This window comes from Chiloscyllium plagiosum, chromosome 24, assembly GCF_004010195.1.
Source record: "Chiloscyllium plagiosum isolate BGI_BamShark_2017 chromosome 24, ASM401019v2, whole genome shotgun sequence".
In the NCBI taxonomy this organism is placed as follows: domain Eukaryota; kingdom Metazoa; phylum Chordata; class Chondrichthyes; order Orectolobiformes; family Hemiscylliidae; genus Chiloscyllium; species Chiloscyllium plagiosum.
The window spans coordinates 45109691-45130216 of record NC_057733.1 but is presented as its reverse complement, the minus strand read 5'-3'; the positions used below and the strand labels follow the sequence as shown (position 1 = coordinate 45130216).

The following is a 20526-nucleotide window of genomic DNA, read 5'->3' as shown; positions in this document are numbered from 1 at the left end:
GGGGGGTAGATATAGGACTGAATTTAGGGGTAGGTTCTTCACTCAGCGAGTCGTAAGTTCATGGAATGCCCTGCCTGTAGCAGTGGTGGACTCTCCCTCTTTATGGGCATTTAGGCGGGCATTGGATAGGTATATGGAGGATAGTGGGTTAGTATAGGTTAGGTGGGCTTGGATCGGCGCAACATCGAGGGCCAAAGGGCCTGTACTGCGCTGTATTCTTCTATGTTCTATTCTATGTTCTATATTTGCTTCTTAATTTCTCACTGACTATTGTGGGACATATAGTACAGTCACAAAAAGGTGATCATTCCTTTCTTATTTCTCAGTTCTACCAAAATAACTTCAGTGGACATTCTCCCAGGAGTATCCTAAGTACAACCGATGTTATCCTTAACCAAAAACGTCGCTCCCCCTCCTCTTGTCTCCGTTTCTATCCTTTCTATTGCATCCATATCCCAGAACATTAAGTTGCCAGTCCTGCCCCACCTTGAGCCACATTTCAGTAATTATGATATCTCAGTCCCACTTTCCAAATCATTCTTTAAGATCACCTGCCTTACCTGTCAGGCCTCTTACATTGAAGTAAATGCAGTTTAATTTATCAGTCTTACCTCATTCACTGTCATGCTCTTGCCTGCCTTGACTATTTGACTTGCTCCCCTTATCTACTGTACCAAGTCTCATCTCTTTTCTCACTATCTCTTCACGTGTTTCAGTAATCTTTGTTTCTGTTCTTGATTCCCAGCATCCACAGTTACTTGTTTTGCTTTAAATATAACAGAAGTTTGAATTTATTCTTAAAAGTTCAGTTTCAGATTGCAGCAATTCAAAAATACAAGGGACATGATCCAATAGGTGGAGGCAGTAGCAAGTTATACAAGCATGTTCGGACCAGTTTAGGATTTCTGTTCGGTGTGGATCAGTTGAACTGAAGGGTGCTATATAGCTCTGACAATCAAGGAAAGTCTCATGATAAGTCTCATGTTCAGGGATATGGATGCAATAGAAAGGATAGAAACGGAGACAAGAGGAGGGGGAGCGACGTTTTTGGTTAAGGATAACATCGGTTGTACTTAGGATACTCCTGGGAGAATGTCCAGTGAAGTTATTTTGGTAGAACTGAGAAATAAGAAAGGAATGATCACCTTTTTGTGACTGTACTATATGTCCCACAATAGTCAGTGAGAAATTAAGAAGCAAATATGTAAGGAGTTCTCAGCTATCTAAGAACAAGATATTCAACAGCTGCATACAGACCTGGACATGTTGAGAAAATGGGCTTGTATTTAGAAAATAATCCAACTTGCTGAAGCATAGCATTGGCACATGGAAAGGTTACATTGTGCCTTTCTTGGAAAGGTTCAATGCTAAATCAACATATATTCTTTGGTGACATTTAAGCGGCAATTGGATAGGTATATGGATGGGTGCTTAAGCTAGGACAAATGTTCGGCACAACATCGTGGGCCGAAGGGCCTGTTCTGTGCTGTATTGTTCTATGTTCTATACACGACAGGAAACAAAGTGGAAGCTACTAGTGATAGATCCATGATTATAACTATACCCTTCTCAAAAGGTTCATGGTTAACACAACAAAGCAATAGCAAAGACAAACTGGATTCTCGGTTGTACTGACACTGCAAAGTAACAGCCACCTTTTTGACTGACAAAATCAAGGTCTTACACAATTGGAATAATACCCAGTCTGATCTCCTCTCATGGTGGATAATGAGGAGACTTTAAAAATGGTGTAAGGGAGAGACACAAGATTAATGCCCAATTTAACATCCCATTGCTACTCAGAGTGACGTCCATATATTTCTCAAAAACTATCCTCAGGATCGATTTGACCACACTTTGGTTAAGATATTTATCAAATCAGAGACGTTATTACATACCTCTGGAGCAAGTAAGGCTTGAACTTGGACATTGTCCAGAGGTGGGGATATTACCACTGCACCACAAGGGCCCTAAACTTGGTTTAATTTTTGTTTTTGTTTTTAATCAACCTCTTCAAAAATGCTAATACCCACCTATGAAACCTATGAGACTTAAACCCAGGCCACCTAGTTTTGAGGTTAGGACACTACCACTGCCCCACAAGGGCAGCTTTGCTTAAGATACTTTGTAAATCAAACTGTTCAGAAGTATTATGATACTTCTGTAGAAAGTGGGATTGAACTCCTGGCTCAGATGTAGTGACACTACCACTGGGCACAAAAGTCCCTTTTAAACATGGGGAATGTTCTGAGTTCAGTCACCCTTTATCGGAATTTGCCAGTTTTTTTTTTTCAGATTTCCAGAATCTGCAGTTAATATGCAGCTTTGCAATGTCCCCAGATTAGGATAATTTCACTCTTTACCTCCATTACAGTAGCAGTGCCTGTATGATGTGCAAGCGATACTCGTTCTAAGATGGGAGCATTTTTTTAACTTGTTAGTTTTTCTTAGGGCAAACCACAAGATATTTTCTAATCAAGCTGTTCAAAAGTGCTATTAACGTTGGATTTGTACCCGGGCCTCCTGGCACAGAAGTAGGTTCAGTCTCACTACAGCACAAGGGCCGCAAGCTTTGCTTAAAAAGAGGCAACAAATTTGTGGTTCACTTCAACTTCAGCTGAAACTAGATAGGCTTGTAAAGACCAAAAAGCTTGACTGCTTTATAAGGCAGATTGGGCTCGATATTGAGAATTATTTCTCAGGGAATGGTGGACCTCTGGAACAGATTGTCAAGCATTTGGTAGTACGCTATAATTTGAAGTATTGGTTCAACAGGAAGCTAGACTCTTGGCCTGATCAGGTGGACATTACTTCAGATGAGAAGTGAGTGCTCTGAGATAAACTAAGGTCAATTTCAACACCTAGACAAGTTTTGATGAGAAGGCTCTTTATCTTGATTTCACCTCCCTGACAGATTCCAAGACTCCAGGTGAGCAGAGCACATATGTACTGTGACACAGAGCACCAGAACTGAGGGCCAGGCTGGTTAGAGATTCCCTGCGCATCATTTTTATGTCGCCACTGTCAGGACAGAAAAGAAAATAATTCAAATATCTACACCAAACTGTAGGCAAATTTGCCAATATAATAAAATATTGCGTCACAACAATTAATGCTTATTTTTAAAATATTCAAATGATTTGCTCAAATTTCTATGATGTTCCATTCATTTAAAAAGTTATTTGTTCACCTCCCATCATCTTGATATTATTCTCAAAAAGGCCAATAAAATGGATTAGCTAACATGACTCATTCTCACGCTGATTTTAATAGATTTGGTTTCAAGTTAATAAGCAGAGCTGATGAACAGATTGCTTGAGTCACCCAATGTTGTTCGTTCCTGATGCTGGTTACAGCAAAGTAGTCACACAACTAATGCATGATCTTTTTACATACTTAAGTATTACACTATTACCAGAACTGGACCAATTATTGCTTTGCAAATATATTATAAATCAATTCACAGATCATAAATCAAAAAAACTAATTATTGACTTACTCACGCTCTGCTTTCTAGTGCAATCACAAATCATTTGGGATTCCTGACATCTTTATATGAGAAAATCAAAGGAAAACTTATACAAAAGTTATGAAAACCATTAACTTTGGTGCAAAACATTTGTTATGCACATGCTCACAAACTGAGCCAGGAGGTCTATTTTTCATAGAATTTATAGCATTAATCTACCTAATTAGTCCCATTCACCTTGTACTTTACCCTCACTTGTTTATTTTCTGTGTCTTTAACTAATTTTTAAGTTACTACTTAACCTGCTTCAGCCATACTATCAGACAGATTCTAGATCATAATACACTGCGAATTAAAATTCTCACCTCCCCTCTGGTGCTTTTGCCAATTATCTTCAATCTCTCTGTATGGTCACTGACCCTCCTGACAATTAATTTGTTCCTCATTATTTGATTAACTAAAAATTTTAATAATTTTGAACACCTCATATTAAATCTCTCCAAATGCTCCAAGAACAATCGTAGTTTCTCGAGTCTCTCCTCTCAAATAACATCTTGGCCCCTTGTCACCATTACAACAGCTTATTTAAGACCTCGACAAGCCTCCTAAAGTGTCGTACTCAGGACCAACCAGTTGAGGTCTGATCAGTGATTTATAAAAATATATAGTGTAACTCCCTTGCTTTTGCTTCATGTCACTATTTGTAAAATATAGATTTTGTTTTATTGAAAGCTTTTCAATCTGTACCGTCACCTTCAAATATTTGAGTATGTGAAGGTCTTTTTGGTGCTCAATCCAACCAGTTGATATTGTCTTTTCACATTCTTTCTCAAATATACATCAGTTTCTCACATGGAATAGCGTTCCTATTTTTACCAGTCTACATACCTTTGAAGCGTACAATTATTTTTATTGCCATTTACCACATTTGAGGTTCATTTCATCAGAACATGTTGAAGTAGTAACGAAGAGGATTGATGAGGGCAGAGTAGTGGACATGATCTATAGGCGGTTACAGTCCAACAGGTTTATTTGGAAATACAAGCTTTCAGAGTGCTGCTCCTTGGCATGATCTCCCCGAACCACCTGACGAAGTAGCAGTGCTCTGAAAGCTTGTACTTCCAAATAAACTGTTGGGCTATAATCTGGTGTTGCATGATTTTTAACTTTATCCACCCCAGTCCAACATTGGCATCTCCACATCGTGATCTATATGGACTTCAGTAATGTGTTTCACAAGGTACCTCATGGTAGACTGGTTAGCAAGGTTAGATCTCATGGAATACAGTGAAAACTAGCCATGTGGATACAGAACTGCCTTGAAGGTAAGAGACAGAGGGTGGTGGTGGAGGGTTGCTTTTCAGACTGGAGACCTGTGACCAGTGATGTGCCACAAGGTTCGGTGCTGGGTCCACTGCTTTTTGCCATTTATATAAATGATTTGGATGTGAAAATTTAGTAAGTTTGCAAATGACACTAAAATTGGAAGTGTAGTAGACAGCAAAGAAGGTTACTTCAGACTGTAACGGGATCTTGACCAGATGGGCCAATGGTCTGACAGTGGAAGGTGTAGTTTAATTTAGATAAATGTGAGGTTCTGCATTTTGGAAAGGCAAATCAGGGCAGGACTTACAAACTCAGCAGTAAAGTCCTGGGGTGTGCTGCTGAACAAAGAGACCCTGGAATGCAGGTTCATAATTTCTCGAAAGTGGAGTTGCAGGTAGACAGGGTGGTGAAGGAGGCGTTTGGTATGCTTGCCTTTATTAGTCAGTGCATTGAGTATAGGATTTATAGGAGCATAGGTCATGTTGCAGCTGTAAGGATATTGGTTAGGCCACTTTTGCAATACTGTGTGTTATTCTGGTCTCCCTGCCTTGGAAGGATGTTATGAAACTTGTAAATATTCAGAAAAGATTTACAAGGATGTTACTGGGATTGGAGGGTTTGAGCTACAGAGAGGCTGAATAGGCTGGGACTATTTTCCGTGGAGCGTCGGAGGCTGAGGAGTGACCTTATAGATGTTTGTCAAATCATGAGGGGCATGGATAGAGTAAACAGACAATGTCTTTTCCCCCTGGTGGGGGAATCCAGAACTAGAGGGTATAGTTGAAGGTGAGAGGGGAAAGATTTAAAAGGAACCTAAGGAGCAATATTTTCATGCCGAGAGTGATGTAAATATGGAATGAGCTGCCAGAGGAAGTAGTGGAGGCTGGTACAATTACAACATTTAAAAGGCATCTGGACGGATATATAAAAAGGGTTTTGAGGGATATGGGCCAAATGATGGCAAATGGGACTAGATTAGGTTAGGATATCTAGTCGGCATGGACGAGTTGGACCGAAGGCTCTGTTTCCGTGCTGTACATTTCTATGACTCGATGACTCTACAAATAATTGGTACACATCAAAACAAGTACTATCCCAAATATAGATTCCTGAGGAATTCTATTATACACATCCATTCAGGACACAAGAAACAGCTATTCATCAGTATTCTCTGTTAACCAAACACATTTGAAGAAATTAATATTTTTGTCAATGCAAACATATTGTTATTTCAATGTACTGTTAGGTGCAGCAGGACCGTTAACCACCTAGTGCAATGTGCCAGACAGTGGCTCAAATCCAACCCAAAAGGTTGGGACGTGCTTCTTCCACCTATGTGCAATTAGCTTGCTGAGGTCCAATCCGATTTCTCATGATCACTTCAGCACAAACTGCACTTTGTTTAGTTCTACTTAGCAACCTCACAGGGAAAGGACACAAAATAGCTTGTATGGGAAGTAAAGTATGGTACAGCACGTGCGCGCACACACCAAAACAAAATTCATTGCCAATCAATCACTAATTATGCACATTTGCATGCAAAAATATTATAGTCCAATGTAGTGAAACTGAGTGTACAGGTAAACTCTTCCTGATTAAACATGTACAAATTGATTAAGATACTGCATTTTGAGTCACAGTTAAACTGTTTTAAGTCAGAAGTCACATGACTTAGATTATAGCCCAACAGGTTTATTTGAAATCACAAGTTTTCGAAGCGCTGCCCCTTCATCACGTGAAGCTATGAGATGACTTCACCTGACGAAGCAGCAACACAAAAAATTGAGATTTCAAATAAACCTGTTGGATGAAAATGTGGTGTCATGAGAGTTCTGACCTTGTCCACCCCAGTCCCACACCGGAACCTCCACATTACGGCTTAAATTGTTTTGATAGTAATAAGTTCTTAGAATTTACTCTAGGAGCAAATTACTGATCTGATTTGATTGAAAATTTATTAACAAGACAATTTGAGCCAATTTGTCCCTTACTAACTGCCATTTCATATGTTTTGCGTAGAAATATCAATTGAGCTCTGAAAAAGCAAGAACAGTCCACCCCCTCTACCTTCCTCCATCTCACAAATATAGCAAAGTGTAAGCATGCAATTATAATGCTAAATAATATTAGCTTTCCATAATGTGGTCACAAAAGTAATTTCAATTATAAAATGGTCACTAAATGATCTATAAGACAGCAGGAGTAAAGCACCTCTGCACAATCTATTCAAAAATTCATAGGAGACATTGAAATTAAATCTTACTACAATCACATAAAAAGTTATTATTCCCCATTGTGCGCTCTCAATTTACAAACCTTGAATATAGATTCCAATATAACTTTCTTTCTCTTTTTAATAATCTGAAAATTAACTTATGTGCATATCAAATTTCAAACCTACAATGGAAAACGAGGTAAATAAAAAGTGCATCTGAACACCCACAAACCAAACTTGAATGGGCAGTGCCAACAATGGCAATTTTACTTCCCAACTGTCGAGATTGCACTATCGCATCAATGGTTTCATGACATGGCCTTTTCCAAAGTCACTCAGTTATTTTCTTACAATGGAAAAGTGCAATTTACTCAAGGTCACATCACCAAAGGCATGCCCCACCATACGGCGCTGTCTTATTAGAGAGACAACTAATGATGCTTTAACCTGAGGATCATCATGCCTCAGCTCAGAGGAGGTTGAGAAGCAGAGTTCTTTATGGTAACCTCAGCCAGTGCAGAAACTGAACCTACGCTCTTAGAACATAGAACCCTTTGGCCCTCGAGGTGGTGCCAACATTTCCTACTCCTACTCTGAGATCAAACTAACCTCCGTACCCTTCATTTTACGATCACCCTTGTCCCTATCCAAGTGTGGTTTAAATGTCCCTAATTTGTGTGACTCCACTACCACTGTTGGAAGAGAATTCAATGCACCCACCACTCTGTGTAAAGAACCTACCTCTGACATCTCTCCTAAACCTTCCTCCAATCACCTTAATTATGTCCCCTTGCGGTGGCCATTTCCGGCATGGCTATACTCTCCATCTGCGCCCATCATCTCGTACACATTTTTCTAATCACCTCTCATCTTTCTTTGCTCCAATGAGAAAAGCTCTAGTTCCCTCAACCTTTCTTCATAAGACCTGCCCTCCAGTCCAGGCAGCATCCTGGTAAGTCTTCCCTGAACCCTCTCTAAAGCTTCCACATCCTTCCTATAATGAAGCAACCAGAACTGAACACTATTCCAAGTGTGGTTTAACCAGGGCTCTTTAGAACTGCAGCATAACCTTCCAGCTCTTAAACTCAATCTCACTGCTCATGAAAGCCCACACACTGTACACCTTCTTAACAACTCTATCAATTTGGGTGGGGGCAACTTTGGGCGTGGACATACTGCCAAGAATCTTGCCTTTAACCCTATCATCTGCATTCAAAATTGACCTTCTAAAATGAATCACTTCACACTTTTCCAGGTTGAACTTCAACTGCCACTTTTAAACACAGCTCTGCATTGCACCAATGTCCCATTGCAACATACAACAACCCTCCACACTATTCACCAACTTTCATGTCATCAGCAAGGCTACTAACTCACCCTTCCACTTCCTCATCCGAGTCATTTACAAAAATCACAGAGGAGAGGTCCTAGAACAGATCCCTATGCAAAACTACTGGTCACCGAGTTCCAAGCTGAATACTTTCCATCAACTACCACCCTGTCTTCTATTGGCCAGCAGATTCTCTATCCAAATTTCCCTGTATCCCATGCCTCATTACTTTCTGCATGAGCCTACCATGGGGAACCTTATCAAACGCCTTGCTACAAATCCATGTACACCACACCCACTGCTCTACCTTCAATCTGTTTAGTCACATCCTCAAAGAATTCAATAAGGCTTGTGAGACGTGACCTGCCCCTCACAAAGCCATACTATCTCTAACCAAGCTAATTTTCCAAATAATCATAAATCTTGTCTCTCAGAATCCTCTCCAATAATTTGCTCACCACCAACATAAGACTGACTGCTCTAATTCCCAAGGTTATCCCTATTCCCTTTCTTGAACAAGGGAATAACATTTGCAATCCTCCAATCAGCTGCTACTACGACAGTGGACAGTGAGGATGCAAAGGTCATCACCAAAGACGCTGCAATTTCTTTCCTCGCTTCCCAAAGTAACCTTAGCATCTCTCTGCATCACAAAAACAGCCATCCAGCCAACTGAGCTAAATGAACCCCAATAAAATTGCATCAAATATCTTGGGGGAAGGGATTCAGTGTTTCACATGTCTTCCAAACCAGAAAGAACTTTGATAATTGTGCACTTATTACAGTTGTCATTTTTGCAAAATAGGGAGTGGGCGGCACAGTGGCCCAATGGTTAGCACTGCTGCCTCACAACACCACGTGTTCAAATCCAGCCTCGGGCAACTGTATGCGTGGAATTTGCACACTCTCCCTACATCTGTGTGGGTTTCCTCCAGGAGCTCCAGTTTCCTCCCACGGTCCAAAGATATGCAGGTTAGGTGAATTGCTGAAAATGTGTCGCTAGAAAAGCGCAGCAGGTCAGGCAGCATCCAGGGAACAGGAGAATCGACGTTTCGGGCATAAGCCCTTCTTCAGGAATGAATAGGTGAATTGGCCATGCTAAATTGCCCATAGTGTTCAGGACATGTAGGTGAGAAACATTAGTCAGAGGATCTGCAGAGTAATAGGGTGGGTGGAATGGGTCTGGGTGGGATGCTCTTCAGAGGATTGGAGTGGACTTGTTGGGCCAAAATGGTCTGTTTCCACACAGTTGGGATTCTATGAAAAAGAAAGCTGTTGAAAACAAATTTTTGACTTGATAAAACTTTTGAGAGATATCTTTGGCTGCAGATGAGGAAAATCAAGTTTAGCACAAAAAAGATTGCAGCCAAACTGAAAAACTGTATATATAACTTACTTTTCTATCAAGTCCAGTGTAACTCCAGGCACCAGTTTAGCACTCCTTTGCATACAGAACCTGTTTTTAAAAAAATTGAAAATATGTAAGGAGACATGTTTAAAAATCATAATTCCTTAGTGACTGAGTCATATTAATATTGCATCTGATCCTAAAACTACAAAATTATAACACTCAATTTTTACAATCTTTGCTCATTTTGTGGGAGCAGACCAGAGAAAAAGGAAGAATCTCACTTTAATATACAAAGAACCAACTCTCATAGAAAAAAAAATCACATGCATTAAAAGATTTTTATCAAAACTGATTAATCCTAGAGACTGCAGTTTGAAACAACTTGAATTTAGCCTGGGGGGGATTCACAGTCTTTTCACCACATCTGATCCGGTAACGTAATACCCTCTGGAGGTTACACTCGATCCATATCACACTGCTTTTCAAACTTGGAAACTATGCCTTTCGAGCCATCTTGTAATAATGTACATAAGTAGAAATCCACTACAAAATTATTTTTGCTGAGATTAATGATAAGTAGTCAGAAAGGTCTGTCAATGGTGCATTTAATGTCTAAATGTGAAGTATAATTATCCTGGCTTCAACAAAAATGGAAGCAAATACATAAACAATTGTAAATATTATATGTAACATCTTTTAAGGATTGGTAACTCCCAAGACCTTAGCTACTAAACCGTGATACATGCTCCATCTAAGGCTTGCTGATTTAATTGAGTATCATCTTAGTTTCGATTTCATTCGCCTTTCATGAATTTTAAAATCATTCACTACAACTCCTTGGATCAAGGAGCTCGCCACCTGCAGTCTCAATATTGACAAATCAAAAAGACTCAGATCTCGAAACTGCAGAAGTCACTCTTGCAAATACCTACCACAATTTTATTTGATTTTTATATTTAAAACTAGAAGTGGAGGATTGCCAGACAGCTAGGATGTTGGAATTATTTGCCCCAACTTCAAACATCCATATCACATTACTGTGACAATTTTTTATATTGCACGTCAGAAGTTATAGCCCACTGCATTTACATTCAATGTTATAGAGCTCCTGATTAAGAATGATATTCTGATGGGGCACTCTAAGCAGAAACCACTCTATTTTGAATAAAGCCAACAAAGGAACACTGAAGTTTGGTCAAGAAAGAAATACCGGGAGTATGGCCAATGTCAAGAGTCAAAATACACACGACTAACAACTTCTGCAAAAGGAAGAGGTCACTAAGTTAAACAAATCAGGACATTGTCTGGAATCAGATCCCTAGGGACAGCAGCTGTTCGCCAGAGGCCAAGGACACTCTGCTCAGCAGAGCCACGTAGAAAGCAGTGGTTGCTGCTTGCAGCATTAAAAAGGGCACAAAGGTACATGACACGTGGGCATGCATTTCACAAGGAAAGTGCCTACCATAATTTCATTGAACATAGGATTGCGTTCAAAGAGCTAGACTTGTTTCCTTTATTCCAAACAGATGAAGGCATTGAGGAAATAGTGCGCAAATTAATGATTGATTTTGGTGCAAGTGCTGGGATCTTAGATCAGAACATGACTGCAATCAGATCTTGCTGGATGGGTGACCCAAATCTAACAGATGCAATTTAATAAAGACAAATGTTACGCTTGGGTGCAAAACTACGACCAAGCCACATAGAATTCCCAAATAAAGACCACTGAGAACTAAAAAAATTCAGTTTTATAGTGCCTAAATTTCCAAATGCTCACTACCAACCAGTGCCATGAGGTTACAAAAGAGGTTTTGGGGTGCATTATCATCAATCTAAAATAAAACAAAAAGCACTTTACTATCTTTGTTTTTAAGGCCCTGATGGACATTCATATAGAATTGTGTGTCCAGTTTTTGTACCTCACACAACTCTTGATATAAAGATCTTATTTTAAAAATGTTAGCTTTATTCAATCAAGTGAACATGAATTTTTATCTACTTAGTAGAACCGCTATAGTGCTGAAATAGGCTATTCAGCTCATTGATTCTGCAGTGACATTCTGAACAGCATCCCACCATCCCCAGCCTATCCCCATTACCCCACATTTACCCGAGCTACTCCATCGAGCCTACAGACCCCTGGATGCTACAGGGCAACTTAATATAGCTAATCCAACAAACTTGCATATCTTTGGACTGTGGAAAGAAACTGGAACACCCGGAGGAAACCTGTGCAGGTAGTCACCCAAGGCAGGGATTGAACTGGTGTCCCTGTTGCTCTGAGGCAGCAGTGCTAACCTCAGTCACTGTGGTATCCTCTTGTTTAGTCTTAACTAAAACCCAACAACTTCTCTGGTACTGAAAATTAACAAGGGTGCAGATGTATTCATTTCAATGCTAATAAAAATTTAAAATTAAAATTGTACTTTTTTGTTTATTTTCTTATCTCTTAATTCCAGCTTCCATTTTGTTTTCTGTACATATTAGGAGCAATTAAATATTCTACCCTATACTTACCCTCCACAGCATGTAAACACTGCCACAGCCATTTTGATGGAAAAACTACACATAATAAGTGGTAAGTGCCATTCATTTGCTGGTAACCACAAAATCTGAATGAATACTTTCCTAAAATTGCAGGCTGGAGTCAAGCCAAATGTTGTAACAAGATCCTACTTTACTTTCTTAGAACCCTCGAGACACCTTGTGCTTTATCTACACTTAAAGCAATTCATGAAATGTCAAAACATTAAACAACTGAATTTTTCCCAAATTTTCACTCAAGTTTGTACTTTGAGCATCTTTTCACATAAAACAGTGTGGGGAAGAAGGTAAGCACATCCTTGTCAAGTCTTAAGATAGGAAAAAAATTCCAACGTGTCTCAAGTATTAGCTGTTATTCATAATTATGCAAACTGGAGAGAATTATCTTTTTAAAACTGAATGGAAAACATGGTTACAAAATTGAGTTGGATTTTCAGTACATCAATTTGACTTATCTCATCAATATTAGTTTGTTTTTCCCTTCAACCAAATATTGAGCTTGAAATGTTTTTTCATTTATTTCCATTTTTTAATTGATTCTATGATCTTATCAAGCAACTGACATACTGGCAAATAAATATACCTATTTTATTAATCAGCTTCAATACTTTCCATCAAAACAAATTTTCAACATCTCTGAGGAATTTGTTATAAAATTGACATAATATGGATTTTGAAATGTCACTATTGCACTCAACAGTGCACTCATATTGGAAAATACAAATTCAACTAAGTGACCTTTTAAGTTATTAGCAATAAACAAACATAGATGTGTACAAGGTAGTTTACTTAGAGTAACCAGAATATATGCACAACAGCCAACGATTAATTGGTAGAATGATTGCAGTGATATTTGTCACTTTAAACAAAATTTCTGAAACTAACTCTGCAAATAATTCAAAGGAAGTGAACTCTTCATTGAAACCAACACATCACCCTTGATTGAAAAGAAATAGATAATCAAAATTATATGCAGATAGATATCAAAAACCAATTGCTATTTTTTGTTATGCAAAATTGCAAGTTTCAATATAGCATACATGACCTTTTTCTCCCCTTCCAATTGTGCTCATAGTATGCACTTTCACCCAATACGATGACTGTCTATAAAACTTTCTCCAATTATGCAAATAATCTACATACTAAAACATCAACCAATCAGCAGAATAGCCATTTCCAGTAATCACTAGACTGCTACCTAAACCTTTACAATATTTCTCCACTTATTCTGTCTTATCATAATGGAAGTGATATATATATATACAGAAAAATCGAGATGATGACTTGACAATGCCACTATCTGCATTTTACCTAAGAACTCTGCATTTTCACATTTTTTGACAACTATTTTACTTGAACTGTTCAACTTCCGTTGGAACTTTTGGCAAAACAAATTCAAGATCCTTCAGAAGATCCAAAGTTGGTTAATGAGACGCTTCAATGTCACTTTTAAAAATACAATTTGATCTACCTCAGATAAAAATTAAACTACCAAGGTCTAAATTTTTGGCTGATTGTAAAATATACAGGTTGAAAAAAAGTTCATACTCATGTCAGCATTGTCCAGCTTAGCTACAGCAATTTGAAACCAATTAGAAGGTGGTCATACAGATCATAACCGTGGGCATTCACATACTCTTGGTCAAAAAATGCAAGCACCACGTCACCCTGACTTGATGCCTTAGTACTTTCATATAATATTGAGGTTGATGAATAATATGGTCTTGCAAGCACACAATCTGTGACTGACTGAGGAAATGAAAGATTAGAGCGAGATAGAAGTGGATTAGTACAGAAAATAACTTAACCTTTTGGCTATCGAAAGGAAAATTCATTCTTTGAAATTTCAAGAGCTCTCTGTAAAAATAGTTACGTTAATTTCTCAATTGCCATGAACAGAAAATATAATGTACTTATCCATGCAATTTAATCAAACCCAGTTTACATGTAATTTTCACTAAACATTTTTTACAACAGCTTTAAAGAGAAGATTAGAAAGTGTCTTGTCACTGGAATAAAACTGCACATGAATCAAATCAAAAGATGCTGTACAGAGCCAAATTGTATAATAAATGAAGCATTGCTAAACATTCATGACGGCAATAGCTCATCTGTCTCTAGCACAAAATAAAACTGAAATCACCAATGTTAGAACATGATCATTATAAAGTATTTAATTCTCTACCTTAACACTTCCACATATTCCAGTATATTGTTGAGTGAGATGAACTAAAAGAAGTATTTATCTCTTCATATAAAAGGCAAGGTTAAGCTGAAGCTGGCTTGTGCATCTTATCTGGAAGCTCTGATTACCCGGGGCACCCGAAGTGCTACTCCTTCCTTCTTATTCCTTCTTCAAAGACTGTTTTAAAGGCTTGTTCTTTGTATTTTTAGCACCACCAATGCTTACTACCCCCATCCTAATCACCTTAACTCAACATCTCATGCACCGCTGGATGATTCCTTTTCCTGGTCTCCAAGGAGCTCAAATGAATATTGGGATCTCACCTGCTGTTTTGCTGCAAAATTAGTCAGTCAATGAGAAGTACAGCATGGAAAATGACCCTTCAGTCCAACCCGCCCATGCCGACCAGATATCCCAACTCAATTTAGTCCCACCTGCCAACACCTGACCCATATCCCTCCAAACCCTTCATATTCACATATCCATGCAAATGCCTCTTAAATGTTGCAATTGTTCCAGCTTCCACCACTTCTGGCAGCTCATTCCATCCTTGTACCACCCTCTGCGTGAAAGATTTGTCCCGTAGGTCTCTTTTATATCTTTTCCCCCCTCACCATAAACCTATGCCTTCTAGTTCTGGACTCCCCGACCCCAGAGAAAAGACTTTGTCTGTTTACCCTGTCCATGCCCCTCATAATTTTATAAACCTCTATAAGGTCACCCCTCAGCCTCCGACGCTCCATGGAAAACAGCCCCAGCCTGTTCAGCCTCTACTTATAGCTCAAATCCACTAACCCTGGCAACATCCTTGTAAATCGTTTCTGTACCCTTTCAAGTTTCACAACATCTTTCTGATAGGAAGGTGATCAGAACTGCACGCAATATTCCAACAGTGGCCTAACTAATGTCCTGTACAGCTGGAACACAATGTTCCAACTCCTGTACTCAATACTCTGACCAATAAAGGAAAGCATACCAAACACTTCCTTCACTATCCTATCTACCTGCGACTCCACTTTCAAGGAGTTGTGAACCTACACTCCAAGGTCTCTTTGTTCAGCAACACTCCCTGTATAAGCCCTGCTAAGATTTGCTTTTCCAAAATGCGGAACCTCGCATTTATTTGAATAAACTCCATCTGCCACTTCTCAGCCCACTGGCCCATCTGGTCAAGATCCTGTTGTAGTCTGGGCTAACCCTCTTCGCTGTCCACTACACCTCCAATTTTGGTGTCATCTGCAAACTTACTAACTGTACTTTTTTATGCTCGCATCCAAATCATTTATGTAAATGATAAAAAGTAGAGGACCCAGTACCGATCCTTGTGGCACCCCACTGGTCACAGGCCTCCAGTCTGAAAAATAGCCCTCCACCACCACCCTCTGTCTTCTATCTTTGAGCCAGTTCTGTATCCAAATGGCTAGTTCTCCCCGTATTCCGTGAGATCTAACCTTGCTAATCAGTCTCTCACGGGGAACCTTGTTGAATGCCTTACTGAAGTCCATATAGATCACATCTACTGCTCTGCCCTCATCCAATTCTCTTTGTTACTTCCTCAAAATACTCAATCAAGTTTGAGAGACATCATTTCCCACGCACAAAGCCATGTTGACTATCCCGAATCAGTCCTTGCCTTTCCAAATACATGTACATCCTGTCCCTCAGGATTCCCTCCAACATCTTGCCACCACCGACATCAAGCTCACCGGTCTATAGTTCCTTGGCTTGTCTTTACTGCCCTTCTTAAACAGTGGCACCACGTTAGCCAACCTCCACAGTCTTCCGGCACCTCACCTGTGACTATGATGATACAAATATCTCAGCAAGAGGCCCAGCAATCAGGTCTCTAGCTTCCCACAGAGTTCTAGGGCACACCTGATCAGGCCCTGGGGAATTTATCCACCTTTATCCATTTCACGACATCCAGTGCTTCCTCCTCTGTAATATGGACATTTTGCAAGATATCACCATCTATTTCCCTACAGTGTATATCTTCCATATCCCTTTCCACAGTAAATACATTTGGTCAATTACGCCTTCCCTCCCCTTTTTGCTCTTAATGCTGGGGAAATTCTTTCAAGTAATTGGCTTTACACAACTGAAAATCAGAAACATTTACAGAGGAAAACATACCCGGTGTCTCTGATTTGGTTGCACCGTTTGTAATTGTACACGAGGTGATAAATTTTTCCAATAATTTCTGTTCTACTTTTGGGTTTGTGCATTAAATCAGATTTTGCACTCCAATATGTAACTGTGTTGGCAATGAATTCTAAGCGATGATTCGAAGGAATCATCTCACCATCGATCACCCACCTGCAGGTAGTTGAAGAGCAGGTGCCACACTCGGTTTTCTGCCCAGTATTCTTCTTAGGCAACATCAACAGAAACAGAATAAATGGCTATTCATTTCTTTGTTATTTCACAATTCCAAGTAAGCATGTTAGAAGTTATGCTGTCATCCCAAATTTATCAATTTGATTAAACCACCCAATTCTAAGCGCCTTGCTACAATATGGGGTAAACCCTCCTACTTAATTTAAACCAACACAGAAAAGATTTATCCCGTGCACTAATTTGTGAAAATTCAAGAGGCCAAGAACTATTTAAAGTAAAAATTAACCACTTCATTTTTTAAGGTATAACAGAGAACAATTAACTAACAATTATTTACAACTCCTTCCTCTAACCTATCTTTTACCTTCCCTTCTATAATACTAGCCCAATAAAACCCCCGATTAACATTTACCAAAAATTCTAGTTTTTGAAACCAGCCAGATGTCAAATCTTCTATTTGGGTCTTTGAGTCTTTTCTTCCTCTTAGGGATTATGCTTCACAGTTCATGGACCGATAAAGGTACCTTTAAGGAAGCTATTCTCCTGGCAGTCTGCAGATGTCATTGGCTTGGCAGTCTCCTCCCAACTGTTCAATTTTCCCTGGTCTTATTCCCCCAAAGCATCAGATTGTGTCACTTGCTTTTAAGATTGTCAACATTCTAAATTCAAACTTGATTGGAAATTGGTATTTTTGGGGATTATAATTTAAACTGACTGACCCAATTCAAATCAGCTTTGACATTTCCAGGCAACCAGCTACCCCTGCTACTGAACCACATGTTACATTATACCTTGTTCAGAACACTTGATGCTGTCAGGTAGTTCTGCCAGCTTTTAACTCTTAAAGGTAGAGTACACCACATCTTCATGACAGTCTGTTTGCAGTCAGATGCACGTGTTTTTTTTACTCAAACCACCATCCTAGAAATTACTATTTTGCAATCAAACTGTTTTAACCAATGACAAGAAAGAAACATTAATTGCTAGCATATAATTTTATAATTTAAACTCTATGCTGTTTAAAAATTCCCATACACATACAAAAAGACAAGTCATGTCAAACTTAAGGAGTAGAGAAGGTTAAGAGTCAGTGAAGCCCAGTGCTGGCTCTGGTCCAGATTACAGATGACGAGTTGTTTTCCTTTAATTCCTTTCCAACAATGTTTAATTCTTTGAAGACACTAGGGTTTGGACATATTAATTCTTGATTTTTTTAGTCATAGGTTGAAAATTCACCCTGTCAGTACCTGTGAAGGTAGTTTCCACCCCTACCCCCCTTTTGAAGCTGTAATAACCTGCCCAGGAAACAATCAACAAATTGTTACAATGCTGAGCTCTCCTGAACACACACAACTGGCGCTATTTGAGAAACCACTAAGCAAAATTACCCTGAATACAAACCCACAGAGCTTAGGTGTATAGCATCCTTCCACCTCACCTCCACCCAACATCCCACCAGCACCGCCAGAACTGCTTAGATAAAGCAACATTGTAGATTCAAATCACATTCAAAGAAAATCTATATCTTTTACATCCCTTGATTAAATCCGCATTATTTTAGTCTGCAGCCAAAAATAGTTTTTTTTTTAAAAACAGTTGCTTCTCTAGTCTTACAATGTAAAACAGATTAAATGACTAAACATGATCAAAAGATTAAATCACTAAATCAAAGATGGCTATTGCAGGGGAAAAGGTGGTTTCAAGCCAAATTTACTGAGATGCCCCATAAAAAAATACCCTCTTTATTAATCATCTGTCCTTTTTGTGTTCACAAATTCAATTAAAATTTCATTAAGTTACTCTAATTAAGACAGCACTAGTTCAATAGTTCTCTAAAATTGCAAGACTTGTAACAGTCTTCTCATCAGGACCAAATGAGAAACATTGTGCATTGATAGTGTGTTTGCAACTTGGCACAAAATTAATTATCACCTACTGGTGGAAGGTTTAAATAGGTCATAAAACAAATCAGTTTGTTTCTTGAAAGTGGTTTTGAAGTCTACCAAAGTCCGTTGTCTAGAGCTTTTCATCAGTTGTTTGTACGCCTGAGAATTATGCAGAATAAAAGTGATATAATTTAGATTTATTTGCTGCCAAAACCTTTTTAAATTATTACTGTTTGGGCCTTTGGAATGTTTTCTTAATGCATAAAACCCATCACAGAAGAGAAATCTTGCCTTTTTTGAACCTGAAACAGAACATCTAGTGAATAAACTCCAATACTTAATAATTGCTAGGAACTTAAATACTCCTCATCGCACTTAAGCCTACAGATGTGACTTAAGTTAAAAATCACACAACACCAGGTTATAATCCAACAGGTTTAATTGGAAGCACAGTAGCTTTTGGAGCAACGCTCCTTCATCAGGTGATTGTGGAGGGCTCGATCATAACACAGAATTTATAGCAAAAATTTGCAGTGTGATGTAACTGAAATTATACATTGAAAAATTGATTGTCTGTTAAGCCTTTCATCTGTTAGAATACAGTGATAGTTTAAAACGAGCACAATGATTAAAACTAGCACAGTTACATAGAAAAGCAGCAAGATTCTGAATTTGTGATGAAAGAGTGCAGTTTAATAAAGAGCTAGTGTTGAATAAAAATATATCGAATAAGCAAACTAGTTTCATTCAGAACACAACTCTCCAGAATTGTCAATCTGCTTTGCAATATTGTTTCAACCAAAGGTCACCACTATCCAACAAGAAATAAGTAACAAAGCCAGTCACTCGACTATCATATAAGCCATTACTTCCAAATTCCCCTTAGCTCAATTTCGATCCAAGTCCAAATCAGGTCAAAAAGACTCTTGCCTTCATACATAAGAATCCCTGCTGTGACAAAGTCTCAAGACCATCGATTTTCTGCATTTCAAATCTTGGAAAGTGTGCTTTCTCTAAGTCTCCAAGTCCTCTTTGAATGCATTAATCCTACAACATGCATCATCACCAAGTTGCAAAAACTATGCCAGTTATCCCCAAGATAACTAAAATAATCCAATACTTCACATGCCTAGAGAGTTGTCAGAGATATGCTGGGCAGACTGACAAGCAACCCCGCTCCCCCCTCCAACTCCATCCCCCAAAGTATTTCAAATTATCAGCAGTTATTGGCCAAGTGTAACAATAGCTCAGAATCTACTAACTGCAATAATGGGTTATATCTGTGCCCTGACAGGACTGCCCAAAAAAAGTATCATGGCAGCTTGCAGTTGAGGTACACATTCCACCCCAAAATACACATGACCCAGAATACTAGCAAGAACAGGACTGGTGTTGGCTCTCTCAGTTGACAGAGATGGGCCTGCAGGAAACGAGGATTTTATTGGTGGTGGGGTTAATTATTTGATCAGAGCAATACCTCATGTTTCATGTCACAGACAGACCAAACATTTTCATTTAAAATGAAATTACTTGCGCATTTTAATACTGTTGAAGTACAAATGTAAGAATGATAGGCCTTCCTTTAAATAAATAAAGCAAGCCCAACATTAAAAAATTAGACTTCTCAGTTGCAAAAGGACAGACACTACAGAAAAGGGATAAAAGATTAAACAACATTGGTAACCACAATCCCCACACTTTTTAAGGAAAACTATTTTGTGCATTAGAAATTCCTCTGGTAGTATTGTGCAACCAACATCCGACTAATGGAATCTAGGATGAGAGTGCTATAAAATATTTTTTCCACAGGTATTAAATAAAATTTCAAACTTCCAGTTTAGCTGACATCATGAATAAGCAGCAAGTGTCATATCATTTCTATA

General features: G+C 38.8%; 1 protein-coding gene across 1 annotated transcript in view; it reads right to left on the bottom strand.

Moving 5' to 3' along the window:
* The window catches only part of rptor (regulatory associated protein of MTOR, complex 1), a 396655-nt gene that overhangs the window by 245984 nt on the left and 130145 nt on the right, over nucleotides 1-20526 (bottom strand). Inside the window, exon 7 of the mRNA XM_043715229.1 lies at nucleotides 9737-9796. Within this exon, the coding sequence (XP_043571164.1) occupies nucleotides 9737-9796 (60 nt within the window). The remainder of the gene's footprint in view (nucleotides 1-9736; nucleotides 9797-20526) is intronic.